At 48.3% G+C, this 16,575-nt stretch overlaps 1 protein-coding gene across 2 annotated transcripts in view; it reads right to left on the reverse strand.

Moving 5' to 3' along the window:
* Nucleotides 1-16,575, reverse strand: part of TM9SF4 (transmembrane 9 superfamily member 4) — a 47,743-nt gene that overhangs the window by 6,920 nt on the left and 24,248 nt on the right. For both annotated transcript variants that reach the window (XM_054573904.1, XM_054573903.1), the window contains exons 4-15: nt 13,688-13,856; nt 13,459-13,588; nt 12,496-12,619; nt 11,133-11,251; nt 10,926-11,037; nt 9,501-9,571; nt 7,418-7,550; nt 6,319-6,400; nt 6,149-6,224; nt 3,049-3,132; nt 1,205-1,380; nt 665-728 (exon numbers count right to left, since the gene is read on the reverse strand). In XM_054573904.1, the coding sequence (XP_054429879.1) occupies nt 665-728; nt 1,205-1,380; nt 3,049-3,132; nt 6,149-6,224; nt 6,319-6,400; nt 7,418-7,550; nt 9,501-9,571; nt 10,926-11,037; nt 11,133-11,251; nt 12,496-12,619; nt 13,459-13,588; nt 13,688-13,856 (1,340 nt within the window). The remainder of the gene's footprint in view (nt 1-664; nt 729-1,204; nt 1,381-3,048; nt 3,133-6,148; nt 6,225-6,318; nt 6,401-7,417; nt 7,551-9,500; nt 9,572-10,925; nt 11,038-11,132; nt 11,252-12,495; nt 12,620-13,458; nt 13,589-13,687; nt 13,857-16,575) is intronic.

The raw sequence follows: 16,575 nt of genomic DNA on the forward strand, positions 1-16,575 counted from the left end.
GTGAGAAAGGGAGAGAAAATCAATGCAAGAAAAGCATTGATTGGTTGCCTCCCATACATACCTGGACCAGGGATCATATGTGCCTGGACCAGGGACCAAGCCTGCAACCTAGGTACGTGCCCTGACTGGGAATTGAACCCACAACGCTTTGGTTACAGGGCGATGCTCCAACCAACTGAGCCACACCAGCCAGGGTCACAACTTAACAATCGTTTTATGAATGTCACCAGGCACTATGCCTTTTATAGACATCATCACATTCCAACCTCACAATGATCATGATAATTAGGCCTCATTTTCCCCAATTTCCTGAGAGTTTTGAGTGACTCAATGTGGAGGAACTCAGAAGTCAAAGCAGATGCAACAATTTAACAATAGTGGTGACTGAGTGTAGTATTACTGAAGCAGCTTCTACTCACTGAGCCCTCCCACCCCAGACCCTGGACATATGCCGTATCTCATTTGACCTTCCAAACCATCCCGAGAGGCAGGACTCTGATCGCATGTCAGAGTGAAAAATGGGGGCTCCAAGAAGTTAAATGGCCCACCTGAAATTTCACAGGCAGTAAGCAGCAGAACACCGAAGTGAAGGGGTAGGGACGAGGATCGCAGGGTTGAAGGCTGTGTGTGTGTGGAGGGGTGAGGGGCAGGTGGCACTACTCACGCTGAAGATGAAGAAGAGTTCGATGAACATGGCACCAAAGGGCAGAATCCCAGCCATGAGAATGCTGTGGCAGAACAGGAAGGTAAACACTGTGAGGAGACCTGGCCACAGGAAGCCCGAGGCTCCCTCCTCGGCCAGCCTGAGCATGCTTACATGGTGTGGTGGCTCCAATTCTTTCAGTACGCTTTTGAACCACTCTAGCCTCTTGAGAGGTAAGTAGGGTGGGCATCGTTCTCTCCATTTTATAGATGGGGAAACTGAGATACACATAGGCAGGGTGACTTCCCTGAGGTCCAAGTGATGGTTTTAACCTGTGTTACCACACCCTTCCCCCTCTCCCCTGTCCTGGTTCCTAGGCCACCACCAAATCTGGCAATAACTCAGTCCTCTTTGTAATGAAGTCTGTTAGATCCAGCTGAGCTGAAGAATACCAGTCACAGACTCTTGGGGGAAAGGCACCTTCTTCCATGTCTCCCTAAGGAGATGGCTCAGAGCAGTGTTGACCTCACCCACTCCAGAAGGCCCCTGCAAGAGACTCACCCCACAAATCGGTTCATGTACCACCGCTGTTCAGGGATCTGCCGGGGAATCTGGTTGGTGCGCACAGGGTTGTCATATGGCTGCTTGCGGAAGCCGAAGTAGTAGCCCAGGTAGACGAGGGGCAGGGAGATGCCGAACCACATGCACAGCAGGGCCACCATGGTGGGAAAGGGCACCTGAGGGCACAGCACCAGGAGGGCCCATGAGGCCCTGATGCCCAAGCTGGGGTCTGCATGGGGGACGGGGGACCTTCTGGGCTGCTGGGGAAGGAGGGGTACAGCAGGGCCACCATAATGAGGAAGGTCCTACAGACACACCCCCACAGGGTTCCTGGCAGAACCTCCTGGAGCCGATGCCAGCCGCGGGGAAAAGTGGAGTGCACACGGCGGACCATCTGGGCTACGAAGATGGAACCACAGCATCCCAGGCAGGGGTTGTCGTCCAGGGAGGAAGTAGGGAAAGAACAGGGAAGGGGGGAACTCAGAACACGAAGGGGAGATGAAGAGGACAGAATGAAGGGACATTATGTGTTTGGTATATGTTAGGTGAAGAAATAAAGGGGGAAAAAAGCCCCTGCACCAACAGCGTGTTCCCCATTTTGTTAAAATGAAACCCCATCATATACTACTAAGTAATGAACCAGGTTATAAACCTGTATGTCTAGAACTCCATTTTAATAAGAACACCCAATATTTACATTGTGTAAGTGCCTAGAAAGACCTACACCAGAAAGTTAATAGTACTTCCTCAGCCGAAATATGATTAGAACTGATTTTTCATTCTTTATCCTCTCTCTAAAGTATTGTTTTATAAGAATTATGCAAAAAAGAAGAAATGAATTAAAATATGTCAAGTATTTACAATAGGACTTATTCCAAAGTAAGCACCATATAAATATTTGTTATTATTTTATAACTTTAAATTACATAATTCGATTTTAAGTAGATCTAAAAAGAAAAAAAGGAAATGACTGAAAAAACACATAGTAAACATCTACACAGTGTTTATCTCTGGGAGGTTTGATTATGGGTTATTTCTGACTTCTTCCTTAATTTCTCTGTACTTTCCAAAATTTCTACAATGAGTGTTTGTAATGAGCGTTGGTAACTGGGACGAAAATGTCGAAAGAGAGAAGGAACACAGGTATAGAAAAAGGGAAGTGAGAGGAAGAGCACAACCCTGCTCTTCCTGAGGGCAGCTTCCTGGACTACGGGAAAGAACCCAGCCCTCCGGCAGCCTGGACTGGAAACCTCACCCAAGGGCCTTCAAAAGAGCGACTGCGGGCCGACGGGAGGTGGCTCTACCTGCTGTGGCTGGAAAGGCCAAATATCTGCCCTCCCTCTAGCAGGGCCTTACTAATGGATCAAGACCCCATCTCCAGACCGTCGGCTGAGTTCACAGTCCTACTCTATGGGTCCTGGGCTGCTGCTAACAATGACTGAGGTTGGCAGGATCACCCTCTGAGAACAGGACAGCCTGCAGGGGCTGGTGCTGAAACACAGGGACTCTTGGAGGAGAGCCCTGTTTTGGGATACTGACCTAATAAACTCACACCAAGCAGTGTTCACTTGGTTGGGACAAAGGGAAATTCCCCAGTTGGCCCCTGGACTGTGGAAACCTCCCTATAGAGAAGTAAGCTCTGGCTAGCAGTCTGAAACAGCCCACATAAACGCCAGGGCTTGGGCCAAACGATGGGCAGGGCTGGGGAAACCCCGGCTAGCCCTCACCCCTGGGGCTGGAAACAGAACTTTAAAGACTCAGAAAAGAGAAGGGAAGAGCAGGAAGTGAGCTGCGAGAGTAGAGCTGAGCACAGCAGGCCCTCCCTTGCTGGGGAGGGCACTTACCGCTCCTGATGAGTGCTTTCCCCAGATGAAGCAATTCAATACGAAGCAAATGCCGAAAACCACACCAGGGTACAGTGTCGCTGTCTAGAAATAAGAGGGGACAAGTTGGGGAGCTTCGCATACGGAGCTCCCACCTGTCCCAGAGGGGCCCCCACACTAGAGTTCTCAACCTTCCCTCCTTGTCCTCCACGACTTGAGAGTCATTCCCCACAGGAAGCAATCCCTGATCCCCAGACTAGACAGGACTCCTGTTCTCTGTACTCTTAGATCAATGAACTGCCTCTCCCTTGCCCTCATTCTAGTTTGTAATTCCATATCGTTGTGAGCTAATCAGTGTCTGCCTACCCCATAGACTTGGGAAGAGTGTGCCCTCCTGTTTACTGGTGTACTCCTAGACTTGGAATGCAGTAGCTCCTCGATAAATATTTGCTGAACAAGGAATGAGTTAATAAAAACTTTTTTTTTTTTTTTGAGAGAGGGAGGGAAAAGGAGGGAGAAGGACAGAAACATTGATTGGTCGCCTCTCATATGCACCCCGACCAGGAACCAAACCCGCAACCCAGGCATGTGCCATGACCGGGAATTGACCCAGCAACCTTTCACTTTGTGGGATGCCGCCCAACCAACCGAGCCACACAGGCCAGGGCTGAATGAATAAAACTTCTCCAAATTGTTTATGTCTGGGTCCCAACCCAAACTGCCAAGACTGGTGGTTAAACTGTAATTGAGTCTTAGGTGTAGAAGGTGCTGACCTCTACATACACCATGTCACCAAATCCTCACTACAGGCCTAGATGGGGACTGAGGACAAGACAACACTGAGGCTCAGCAATGTTAAATACAACCCCTCAAATTCATACAGTCAGTTAAGGGTGGAACACAGGTCCAAACCTAGGCATCTGACTCTAGATGCTCCTGATGCCCTGAGGTGCATTCAATTCACTTAGAATCCCCTGCGCTGGGGCCCTGGCACACAGAACCAAAGCCCCAGAACCACAGTCGAGCCTCCTGCACCTCTCTGACTACCTGAGCATCCAGGAGGGTCACTGACCACAATGCCTGAGGCCCTCTGCAATCTGGTATCAACCCCCAGCGCCAGCGGCACCTTTGGCCCATAGCTCCCAACCCAGTCAGTGGTCACTGCTCCGGCACGCCCATGTTCCTGGGCCTCTAGGTGTAGTTATCAACACCTCAGGGGCTGTGCCTCCTGCGCCCTAATGCTGCACCGAGAACCTTTCATGCTCAGTCTCTTTCCATCCACACAATCACCCCCAGGGGCAGGTGCAACCATCCCCCACTGGAGAGATGGGAAAACTGAGGCTCAGAGGGCCCTTCAAGGTTACCAACCAAGAAAAGAACAGAGCCAAGACCAGGATCTGGGACACTCTGGAACCTGAGAACTCCCTGCTGGCCACTGTCATCCATTTGAAGCCCTCAAGACCGAGTTCAAATGTCATTTCCTCCCTTCCTATATGTTCCTGTTTTACTCTGCCACGTAGCAGGGAATTCCTCGTCTGCCTTCCCAGCTGACATTCATGGACTGTACACTGTGATAGATACCAGGGGTAAGAACAGGAAAAAAGTTTCAGGAGGAAAGACAGACCCATAAACAGGAAATAACATACACGGTGCTAGTTGTCGGCACAAGGCTCTACGCAGGCTCCTCTGGGGCAGGAAAGAGGACATAGAAAGGGGGCGGGGAGGTAGGCTCCTAGAGGAGTGATGCTGGAGCTAGTAAGAGTTACAAAATGAAGTGGGGCAGGGGGCAGGGGGATCACGTGCCCACGGAAAGTTGCCGGCAGAGGCTGGAGAGGAATCATATACCTGCACTGCTGCGGGCTGCAGCACACGCCCACCTGTGCAGGACTCAGGGCACCAGGGAGGGTCAGAAATGTGCAGAGAGACCAGGGAGGCCCAGGACAGCCAAGGGTTGAGGTGAGAGGCAAAGGTGCCTAAACTTGGGCAAGAGTCCTAGAGATGGAGACGGGAGGGAATTCATGGACTTTTTGGCAGGAAAATTCACAACACTTAATGTCTGAGGAGACGGTGGGGCATGAGGAAGTATAAGGAGCAAAGGAAGTTACCCAGGTGTTTGGACCGGGGGCCTGGGTGAATGAGAGTGCCACCAGATACAAGGAGCAGGTTTGGGGAAAGACAGACTAGGTCTGGCGTGAGACCCACTGCGGGGATCCTGGAGGGTATCTGGTGGGAGGCCTTACCGGGGAAGTCTCACCAGGGGAGGAGAAGGCAGGGTTTTACGCCTCTGTAGATCATACACAGTGTCTTGAGAAAAATGCTTGATGTATCAAGAATTCTGGAACCTTTTTTGATCTTCCCAGAATAATTGCCATCATTTCTCTGTATACTGAGAGTTTACTGCGTGCCAGGGGTGTGGCAGCTGGAGCTGAGACAGTCTGAGCTTAAGCTCCACTCCCCCAGGCTTTCTAAATGATTTCAGAACTCTGGGACCAAGAGCTTCTCCAAATTTGGCACCAAGGGACTCCTTGGTCCTCTAAAGGCCTCACTTGCTCTGGGAGAAGGGGCTCAGGAGTCCCTGGGAGGTAGGGTTAGCTCCTGGCATCCTTTGATTTCTGTGGCCCGATAGCGGATAGAGAGGGCGGGAGCTGTCCTCACTGAAGGGGAATAGAGGCACCAAAGTCTAGAAAACGGGCTGATGGTGACGAAAGGCCTGGCCTCTTCTGCCGCTTTATGCCATTGGGCAGGGTATACTACTCCCAGCAGCCCTGATCAGTTTCTGACCTTAAATGTTCACACTTGGGCTTGGTGGCTAAATTCTGTTATTCTGAATCCCCTATTTCTTCTCCTGCTTGAGACATCAGACTATGTAGGCTTAAAACCACCTAAACTCAATCCTCTCATTGCATGATGTGGCAGCTAAGGCCCTGCGAGGCCCTGCTGTGCCTGTGGGACAGAGCCCAGCATTCCTGACCCTCAGGATGTACTCTTCCCTGTCCATCATGCTGGTGCTCGGCCTCTGGTCCTAAAACTCTCCCAGGGCCTGCCTACACTGCTCTTGAGGAGCCCAGGAAGCAGCTTCTCAGCTCCCCACCAAAACTGGGAGGAGGTTGAGGACACTTACACAGAAGGCTCCTTTCTTCCACCGATGGCCTTTTAGAGTGCGGTACAGACGACCGGCGGAAAATCCACCAAACACCCTGTGGGAAACGGCAGGGATCCACACCAAGGGACCTGTTAGCTGGAGCGCAGCTGGTGTGTGCCAGCCCCCGGAGCCCACTCAGACACACCTACCCCATGAACATGAAGAGGAAGCAGGCAGTGGTCATGAGAGCTCCCCGGCTGGAGGGCGACAGCATCCCAAGCATGGCCACAACTATGAAGGGAGGGGAGGGAGGACAGAGAAAGTCAGGGTGGCTGATCACCGCGGGCCCCATCCCCCATCCCCCATCCTCCATCCTGGCTGGCTGACATGTCCCTGGGCAAATGGGGCAAAATAAGTATATTCCCTTCCTCCCTACAGGAGAAGGCTAGGTCTTAGCTGGGGTCCAGAGGGGTGCAGCGGCTGCTGGGGCTTGGTGGGCTGTGTCTTAACTGCAGCTTCCAGCCCACAGGGCTCTTGCAAGCAAACAGGCATTAAGCTGAGAGCATTAGGAAGGCCAGCTCACTGAATCTGCCTTATCAACCCTGAAGTGGAGGTTAATTTCCCCATTTCTTAGATGGGAAAACTGATGCTCACAGAAGTTAAGGTCACAAAGCTGGTCTAAGAGCACAAAGCTTGGAGTTGAGATACAAATTTAGGCAGATTAGTTGCTATGAGCTTAGATCTTAAAAGTTCTGATCACAAGAAAACACTGGAACTATGTGAGGTGTTAACTAAACTTATTATAGTGATCATGTCACAATATATACATATATCGAGTTGTTATGTTCTATACCTTAAACTAAAACAATGTTATATGTCAATTAAATGATGGATAAAATGGGTAAAAAAGTTTTAAGTAGACTGACTTCAGAACTGTTTGCAACTACTATATATTAGTTTTTGGAGGGTTGTTTTTGAAAAAAAAAGATCTGATTCCCGCCCTCATCCTGCTGCTGACTTGGTAAATCACTGAATGCCTGATGACAAAAGGAAGCCAGCCTCATAGCATTGACGAGTGGCTTCACTGACGGAGTGGACATGGTGGGCTATCAACCGTGCTGGAAAGCTCTGTAAAGGATCAAATCACCACGGCCCAGGGTTGAAAGGACCCAGGCTCTCCGCTGGGATGGAGAGCCCAGAGATGCTGATGTGCCTCCTTCTACGGGAAGGAAAGTCTACCCTCTCCAGACGCAGGCCCCTGCTGCTCTGGTGACAGCGTCCCACACTGAGCCCGCCAGGCCCACTCACAGATGACGATGAGGATCATACAGAAGAGCTGAATGCCTGAGCCCAGCAGGGAGCTGAGGATCATGGGGTACTGGGGTGGTCTGAAGACGTCACCATGCACCAGCTTCCACCCAGACTCTTCCATGGTGTCTTCCTATAGCAAAGGGCCAGAAAGTGAGGTTTGGCTCTGGAGAAGTTAGCTCCTGTAGGGACCACCCAAAGACCCACTCTGACTAGGGCTGAAGGTCCCTCAGATGTCAATCACCTCTGCTCTGACACAGAGTGTTAAGTGACACAATGAATCGCTTCCAGAGAACTGTCACATGGGACAAGGAGGGCTCAAACATGAAACTTACAGCTACATAAAAGGAAAACATCCTCCCTGAATTCCACAAATCTAATACTTGGAAAAATAATGTAAACATCAACATACTATAATGCTAACTATGATAGTTTTTGGGTGGTGAGATTTAGAAGCAATTTATTTTACTTTATTGTTTACTTTTTATCCTTACTCAAGGATATTTTTTCATTGCTTTTTTAGAAAGAGAGGGAAGGGAAGAAGAAAGAGGGGGAGAGAAACATCGATTGGTTGCCTTTTGCATGCTCCCTGACTGGGGACTGAACCCACAACCTAGGCATGTGCCCAGACCAGGAACCAAACCCTCGATCTTTCAGTCTGTGGGATGATGCCCAACCAATTTAGCCATACTGGCCAGGACGAAGCAATTTATCTTTTTAATGATTATAAAAATATGTGCTCTTAATTGTATAATAAAAAAGTAAAAAAATTTTGGTATATGACATGATATTCAAATGATCAAAAAGTAATAAATGTTTACTGTAGAAAATTTTTTACAAATCTAGAAAAATTGCCCTGGCTGGTGTGGTTCAGTGGATTGAGTGCAGGCCTGTGAACCAAAAGGTCACTGGTTTGATTCCCTGTCAGGACACATGCCTGGGTTGCAGGCCACGTCCCCAGTTGGAGGCGAGCAAAGGCAACCAATTGATGTTTCTCTCCCTCTTTCACTCTTCCTTCTCCTCTCTCTGAAAATAAATAAAATCTTTTAAAAAAATCTAGAAAAACTGAACAAGATGTAAAACTCAAATACTCAAAGATTTCAAAAAGATATAGAAAATGATTTATATACAATGTCATTGTTTTCATGTATTTCCTTTAGTCCTTTATGTATGTATACTGTCATATGTATATATACCTTGTAAACAATGAAATTGGGATATTTACTATGTACTTGTTATTTTTAGTTGATGCTTTATTGTGAACATTTCCTCAGGCCAATAAATATTCTTTGGAAGCACTATTCTAATGTTTGTACACTTTTTCATTGTACAGCTATACCATAATATAATCAATCCATCATTATAAAATATTAGGCAACATCCAGTGTACTTAAATTAATAAATAAAGCTGCCATAAATATTTTTAGACCAGGTCTCTGTGTTTCTGATGCTTCCTTAGGAAAATTCTAGAAGAATGACTGGCTCAAAACAAGCTATTTTACAGTATGTACTGTATTATATGCACTGCCAATTAATTACTATTCAGAAAACCACTACTTTACATTTGCATGGGCAGCACAGAAGGGTGCTTATCTCATGTTAACTTGCCAAAAATTAGTTCTACCTGAAAATAAAAATCTGTGCTATATTGAAGGTCCAACATTGTCTTCTCTTGATTTTTTGAATCTGTAATTTTCAGGGTTATCTCTGAGTTTTTTCATGTTTAGTCGCCATGTATAGTTCTTGTAAATTCTTTGTTCATTATCACATTAGAGATTTAGATTAAAAAAAATAAAAATTTTACACCAGTTCTTTTAACTGTATAATCTCTTATCGAAGTTTTAAAATATTAATGTCAAATTCATCAAGTTTTTTTCCTGTGATTTCTTTCATTGTTTTATGCTTAGAAATTAGAAAGCCTATCCTCAACATTCTGGGCCATTAAACATTTTTAAGGTTTACTCTATAAATGATAACACAGACACACACACACACCCCCTCCTTCTGGTCTGGCAGGCCTAGAGCCGTACTGCTAGACTGTCCTCCCCTCCAAGACCATCCCTCCCCAGCCAAGACCTCGTACAATGTCATCCTCTTTGTTATAGTTGGCAATGTCTTTTCGGAGGGTCCGAATGATAATCATGCTCAGGATGCCTGGAACAAACCAGAGTGGAAGAGGGATCAGCACGGCCAACCAAGTCTGTGCTGCACGCCCTCCTGGGATTGGGGTTTCACTGAGGGATGACTGACATGCGGGGCTCCCTCCAGTGCGAACTGGCTATGCAGCAGCCTCGGATCCACTCCTGGGCATAGCTCCACTCCAGCTACTCTGGCAGGGGTGCACGAAGGGCTAACCCCAGGCAGAGGAAGGAAAAAGCTGCTGGGTTGGGTATAGGCAGCCACAGAACATTGCTTTTTATTCGAGAGAACAGCATTCCAGCTACTCCATGGCCTGGTCCTACCAGCTTCTCCAGCCTCACCTCCTCCCAGGCTCCCCTCCTCTCCCTCACCCCAGTTCTTTGCGGCTTTTGTTATCAGCTCACAGCTGCATCGCTCTCTCACCTTCATGCCTTAGGCTATCCTTTGCCTGGAATGCCCGACTCTGCCCTGACTGTCCCCTGCTCAAGCTTTAAGCCTCACCTCGGACATCTTTGCCTTTCAACACCCCTAACCAGTTCAGAGGCTCCCTGCACTTGAACTTCCACAGCGCTATGACCTCTTCAGGCAGCACAGTATAGTGGTTAAGGCAGTGGGCTGTATGACCTTGACTAACTTAGCTCATGGGGCTTCAAGGACTGGCATGCTTGTAAAGTGCTTATTAGCACATCAGCTGGGCTCTGGGTTAAATGTTTATTAAATTAAACAGTAACTAGTATTATCTTTACTTCTCATATGATACTGAAATGATCAGTTTCATTTCGCCTCTGACCACCAACCTACTCCCTACCCTCTTGCCATCCTACTGCAGGACAGTGACCCTTGCTGGACCAGTCTTTCCCTGGTTCTTCAAATGGTGGCTCCTTCTCATTCAGAGAAATATTCTATAAAGTAGCCTTCCCCTTTTCCTCAGGGCTGTGTATTTGGTCACCTTGTTTTTCTGCTTCATAGCACTGATCACTCCACTATTTCTTTGCTTTTTTTCTCTCTCCCACCACCTGAATATAGACTTCGAGGGCAGAAACTGGGTTGGGTTTGCTTATCACCATGTCCCTAGCATATGGCATGACACCCTCACAGAATGTGCAACAAAGTCTTGCTGAGTGACTGTGAATGAGTGGTATCCATCCTGGCTAGGAGCTCTCCCTAGTAGAGACTGAATATTATTCACCTTTGTGTATCTGATGCTTAGAACAGAGCCCTAAGGCCTGTTTTTGACTCATGCTTGACTCATGCTTGGCCGTGAGAACAACCAAGAAGTCTCCCGTAAGTGATGTGAGCCTCAGCCCCTTATTGCTCACCTCCCCCGCCCCCGCCCGGCTCATTCCACCCTCCAACCCACAGATCTCACCTGATAGGAAGAAGACCACAACTACGGAGTTAATGATAGAAAACCAGTGGATCTGCACGTCACTCATGGTCAGGTAAGTGTCCCAGCGTGAGGCCCATTTGATGTCACTTTCCTGGTGGGGGGAGTAAGCACTTAGGAGCCCTGCTAGACCACTCCTGCCCAGACCAGAACCCTCCTCCCCTGCTGTGAGCCTCAGCCCCTTCTCACCTCCCAGTGTACAGAGTAGGTGAAGTACAGCTGATTTTCCTTGTTGGGGTCAATTTCTTGGGGCGAGGAGCTGGTACCCTCAGGCAGGGTGCATGAACTCTTCTCATCTACTTTGAGGTCTGTGAGAGACAGAGACTCAGTCTGTTCCTGTGGGGGCCATTGCTACTACCCCAGGGCTCTTCTGCAGGGTGCCTTCAGAAGCTGCCTGAGGGGATGGCATGCTGATGGGACCCAGGGTCTGAGTGGAGCCTGGGGGAACAGCTCTCCAGAGTCCTGACCTTCCATATGGCCTTAAGGGCTGCAGAGAGGTGTACGTGTAGGGAGGGGTCTGAGTCCCTCGTTTAAAATCAGTCAATCTTCCTTTGCTCAATTCAAGCATTCATTTACCATTCCACCAGACCCATTTAACATGCAAAACAATATGGACTCAGTCTATCAGATGATTACTCATTCACTTAGTCCCCAAAGTTGAGGCACTTTAGTCTTCCAGTCACTCAGATGCCTCCTTCATTCATCCTGTTATCTGTCCATTTACTCAAACAAAAAACATACCATAAGTACCCACTATGTCCCAGATACTGTGCTGGAGATAAAAAGATGGGAAAAACAAAGCCTCTAACCTCAAGGGGCCAACTGGGGAGAGAGAATGTTAAAATAATTACATAATAAATGTAAAGCTGTGCTCATGACACAGAGGAGAGGCAGGATGGAGCTCTGAAAGTATATGGTGTTTTATATGAGACTTCCGTGCATGATTTTGTTTGAAAACTAGTTCCACAGCTTAAAAACAAACCAAGAACCCCATGCCCCAAAACCCATACCTACTGTGGACAAAAGGCCATGCCTCCTAAATCAAGAATGTGCCCTGTAGTAAGCAAGTGCTAACAGGAGAGGTGAGACTGAAGCAGGTCTGCTGACCCTGGGCCAATGTTAGTCTACACCAATCACGTACACAGAGGATGGCAGCCTGATAACTCTGTCTGTACATTGCCCCTTTTTCTTTAACCCGGGGGAACTGCTTGGTTCTCAAGAGAGGCCCAGGCAAGCCTCAAGTGGCTACTTGGTCTCAGCCAAGTCACCAACCTCTCAGAGCCTCTGCTTCCTTATCTATAGTCGCTAATATATCAGGGGTTGCCAGAGGTAGTAAAGTGGTAAGGTACCAGGCCAGGATACAAGAGATGTCAGTTCTCCCCTGTCCTCCGCCTTCTCTAATAGAAACACAGTGAGACCCTATCTTGGCTGGGCCCATATGCCACATTGGGACCTGCCAGCCATTTAAGGAATCGAGCGTGAAAAGACCCTGGGTGTAAAAGCCCAGGCCCATCCACCAGCCCAGCCCCTCTGGTCACACCTCCCCACTCACCCTCCAGCCTGATGCTCTGGGGAATCACCTCGAAGCGGACGACACGGTATGTGTGCTCCTGGTCCTCTTCCAGGTCCTCTCGGTGGTAGTAAAGGATGAACGAGAGGTGATTGTGCAGGTAGATCTAAAACAGACCATCAAAGAAACCAAGATAACGAGGAGCCAGGAAACAACCAGGAAATCACTCTGCAAGACCACCCTAGGTATCAGGTCACCCCCTTGTCCAACAGACGCTGCCCCAACTTTCCAAAAACAATGCTCTCACAGCTCGCCTGTGCTCAGAAACCCTCCAGGGCTCCCTAGGGCTTACCAGACAAAAGTCCATCTCTAACCCTGGCATTCAAGGCCTTCCATCATCTGATTGGCATCATCTTCTAAGACACATTGGTTCGCCTTGTCTCCCTGAGCTCCTTCCTGCCCCATGAAGAGTCTCCACTCTGCAGCTCTGTTCACGGCACTCACTCCAATTAGAACGCCGCCCTGACTCCTCTGAGCTCAAGCCTGCCAGTTTCCTAAGGCCCATGCCCTTGGAGAAAACATGAATGCACGCCGAGCTCCCTCTGAACTGCGTCGGCACTGACAGTCACGGCGGTGGCACGGTCAGTGAAGGGTACGGGAGTTAAGATGGAGAACTGTCGGTTCTCTTCCCAGGTAGGATAGAAGCCCTTGGAGGACAGGAGCTGTACCTCAAAAGAAATGTTTTTGTCCTTGGATATTTTGGAGGAGTTTAATCTTACACATATGGAACCTGAGTTGTTAGGGACTGTGCCTTCCACCTTCTGGGTAGCATCTGCCAGAGCCTTGCCCTAGAGGGGCCTGGAGGAACCTGCCTCAGCCACCCCAACTTTTCTATTGATATTATGAGCATAGAGCTAAATATTTCCCACTCCTTTGTGGTCCTAAGTGCTTGTGACTTCGGGGCGTGGCTTCCCCAGCCCTTTTGGGCACGCCGAGACACTCTACCTTGTTGCCATCTGTGAAGCCAAGCCGGTAGCCGTGTTCAAACTGCACATCTTTTTCCTTCTTCTTGTCATCGCCGTCGCGGTTGGCATAGAGCTCCAGCCGGGTGGCCACAGGCAGGTTGTCGGCGATGCTGGAAACCAAAGGCCTCGCTCAGTCCTCTGAACCACCTCTCCCATCAGTGCCCTGCCCAGTGTGAGCCTGAGGCTGGCAGGGAGCAGAGGAGACTTACAGGTGGACATAGTAGTCCTCTGTGATCCGCTCTGCCACGAGCCGGCTCTTTTCTCGGCTTATCGTCACTGGTTTGTTGGACTCGCTGCACAGAACCTCACACTTCTTTTCACTGTTCATGAGAACCTGGAAAGGGGTGTTGACAATCCGGTCCCCTCTCAGCACCTCTCCTGCCGTAAGAGAGACAGATGGAGCTCAGAGCTTCATCCCTGAGGTTGCTGAGATCAGCAGAGCCAGAGACCCAGGGCTGACTTGCAGGGCCATCATCACCTGTTTAGGCTCAGCTGGCCCCTCTGACTCCCACCCGTTGCCCTCTCCTCCTTTCTTGTGCTCTAGCACCGCCAGACTCTTCAGGGCTCATCAAACATGCCATTTCATTCCACGCCTCTGGGCCTCAGGTTGTGTCCTTTGCCTTGGAGTGCCATTGCCTACCCCAGGTTTCTAAGAAACTCCTCACATTTCCAGCTCAGCTTCTCTTTCACTCCTGGGAAGCCCTCCCTGACTTCTTCAGGACAGAGCTCATCACCCCCTGCTCTGAGTTGCCCTCTGACGTGAGGAAGCATCACAGAGGGGTGAGGAGTGAGGACTGCCTGCTACTGAACGCTGGGCCACTTATTCACGTAGCAGTCTTGGTAAGTCATTTAACCTCACTGAGCCCTGATTTCCTCATCTGTAAAATGAGGATAACACTACCCACCTCACAGGATTTCAGTGAGAAATAAAGTACTAGTCATAGAGTAGGCAGACAACGAATACTATTTTTTAAAAATTTTTATTAATTTATTTTTAGAGAGAGGGGAAGGGAGGTAGAAAGAGAGAAACATCAACTGGTTGACTCTCGTACATACCCCAACTGCAACCCAGGCATGTGCCCTGACCAGGAATTGCACCAGTGGCCTTTCGCTTTGCGAAATGACACCCAGACAACTAAGCCACACCGGTCAGGGCAACAAATATTATTTTCATTGTTAGCTTTGTCTCTGTGCCTTTTCTTATGTCAATAATGTGACTTTGCACAATGTTGCTGTATCAGGTTTCTGTCTCCTCTGACTGTGAGTTTTTTAAGGACAGGCAGTGTTTCTTATTTATGTCTGTGTCTTTAGATCCTGAATTAGGCAAGGAAGGAAGTGGGGTAAAATCCAGCACCTGAGATTGTCAGCTAAAGCATCTTTTTACTTAATGAACTGGCATGCCCCTTGTATGCCTGCTTCTGAGAAACCTGCTGCCAGACAGCATGCTCACAGGTGCCAAGCAGTTAGGGATTGTCAGCTAAACTCAGTGGTGTTTTCGTTCTGAGTCATTCTAACAGCGCTGCTGTGATGATGTGAAAGGGGGCACGCCAAAGGGAACTGACTAAAGCCAAGAGGCAGGACTAACACTTGCCTACCAGTGTGGACCTCCTTGATGACTAGGCACTCTCTGCCTAGTCATTTATTTGCTCATTCATTTTCAAACAGGTACTGGGTATTGGCTATGTCCTAGGCCATAAAGATATAACATTGAACAGACATACACATGAGGCTTATAGTCTAATGGGAAGACAGACTTTGATTAAATATTCAGAATAATGAGAACATATTGTTCTCAAGAAGAAGACAACAAGAAGAACTTGCTCTAGACATGGGGGAAAGGGTCTAAAAAAATTTCTCTGAGGAAGTGATGCTTGAAATGAACTATAAAGGAAGAGCAGCATTAACTAGGTAGAGATAAGGGAAGAATATTCTAGACAGAAGGAATAGTATGTGCGAAGGCCCCTTGACGGTGGGGAAAGCATGATAAAAGCAAGTGGCCCGTGTGGCTGCAATGCAGAGAGCAACTTGAGGTAAGCTGGGGAGATGGGCTGGAGCTGGGTCGCAGGGGCTGTGGGCCACACTGGAAGTGTGAACTGGATCCAGAGAGCAAGAAAAGCCAATGAAAGGTTTCTAACAGCGGCAGAGGAAGACATTATCTGATTCTGGTTACGGAAAATTCACTCTGGATATTTTGTGAAGAAAACAAAGAAGATGCAAGGGATGACGGCGGTCTGCCCTGAAGGTGAGCCATGATGGTGGCTGGATGAGGCAGTGATGAGCGTGAAAACAAGTACACAGACCCGGGAGCTACTGCAGAGGTGAAATCTAGGGCACGTGGTCCTGACTGATACAAGGGACAAGCGAGGAGCAGTGCATATTAGGAAGACTGAGGTTCTACAACCACATACTAGGTGGGAAGACAGGAAGTATAGCAAATTTAGACTGAAGGCATGTTTCTAATTTGTCCAGTTGGACTTGATGTATCTGAATGTAGTTAGATATCAAGATATAAGGCTCAGAAGAAAGGTCAGCACTAATGGAAACTGTGAGTTGTTACATAGAGATGGCAGGGTCACAAGCTGAGGAAGAACATACACAGAGAGGAACAGGGCTGTAGTCCAAGTATGATGGGTATCACTTCTTGATATTTAGAAATTAAACTTAAACCAAGAAAGAGGACATACTGGTCTGGAATAGTTCATTTCTAATACGGAAGTATTCCTTTTAACTTTAAAACTGTGAGCTGGTAGCCAGCCAAGCTGAATGAGCAACAAGATATGAATGTGGACCCTCTAAGAGAGCCTGAGTTTGTACCTCAGTACGTCTCCCACAGATGGGTGCGCACCACCCCCTCCCCGCTCCCCCATGAGATGAATCAATCAGTGTGATGATAATCATGAGTAAGGCTCTCAGACAGCCCAATCAAGCCTTTCTGGAGAAGGCAGCCTGGGACAACAGAAAAGGTCTGGCTTTAAAGTTAAAAAAAACTTGGGCCAGCACCTCAATTTCTCTACGTACCAACCATGTGACCCCAAGCAAGTCTTTCTAACCCTTAAAGCTTTTGTTCCCTTTCCTATGACATAGGACAATCATATTT

This window comes from Pteronotus mesoamericanus, unplaced genomic scaffold (assembly GCF_021234165.1).
Source record: "Pteronotus mesoamericanus isolate MK-2021 breed Mesoamerican mustached bat unplaced genomic scaffold, CSHL_Meso_final contig_25, whole genome shotgun sequence".
NCBI lineage: Eukaryota > Metazoa > Chordata > Mammalia > Chiroptera > Mormoopidae > Pteronotus > Pteronotus mesoamericanus.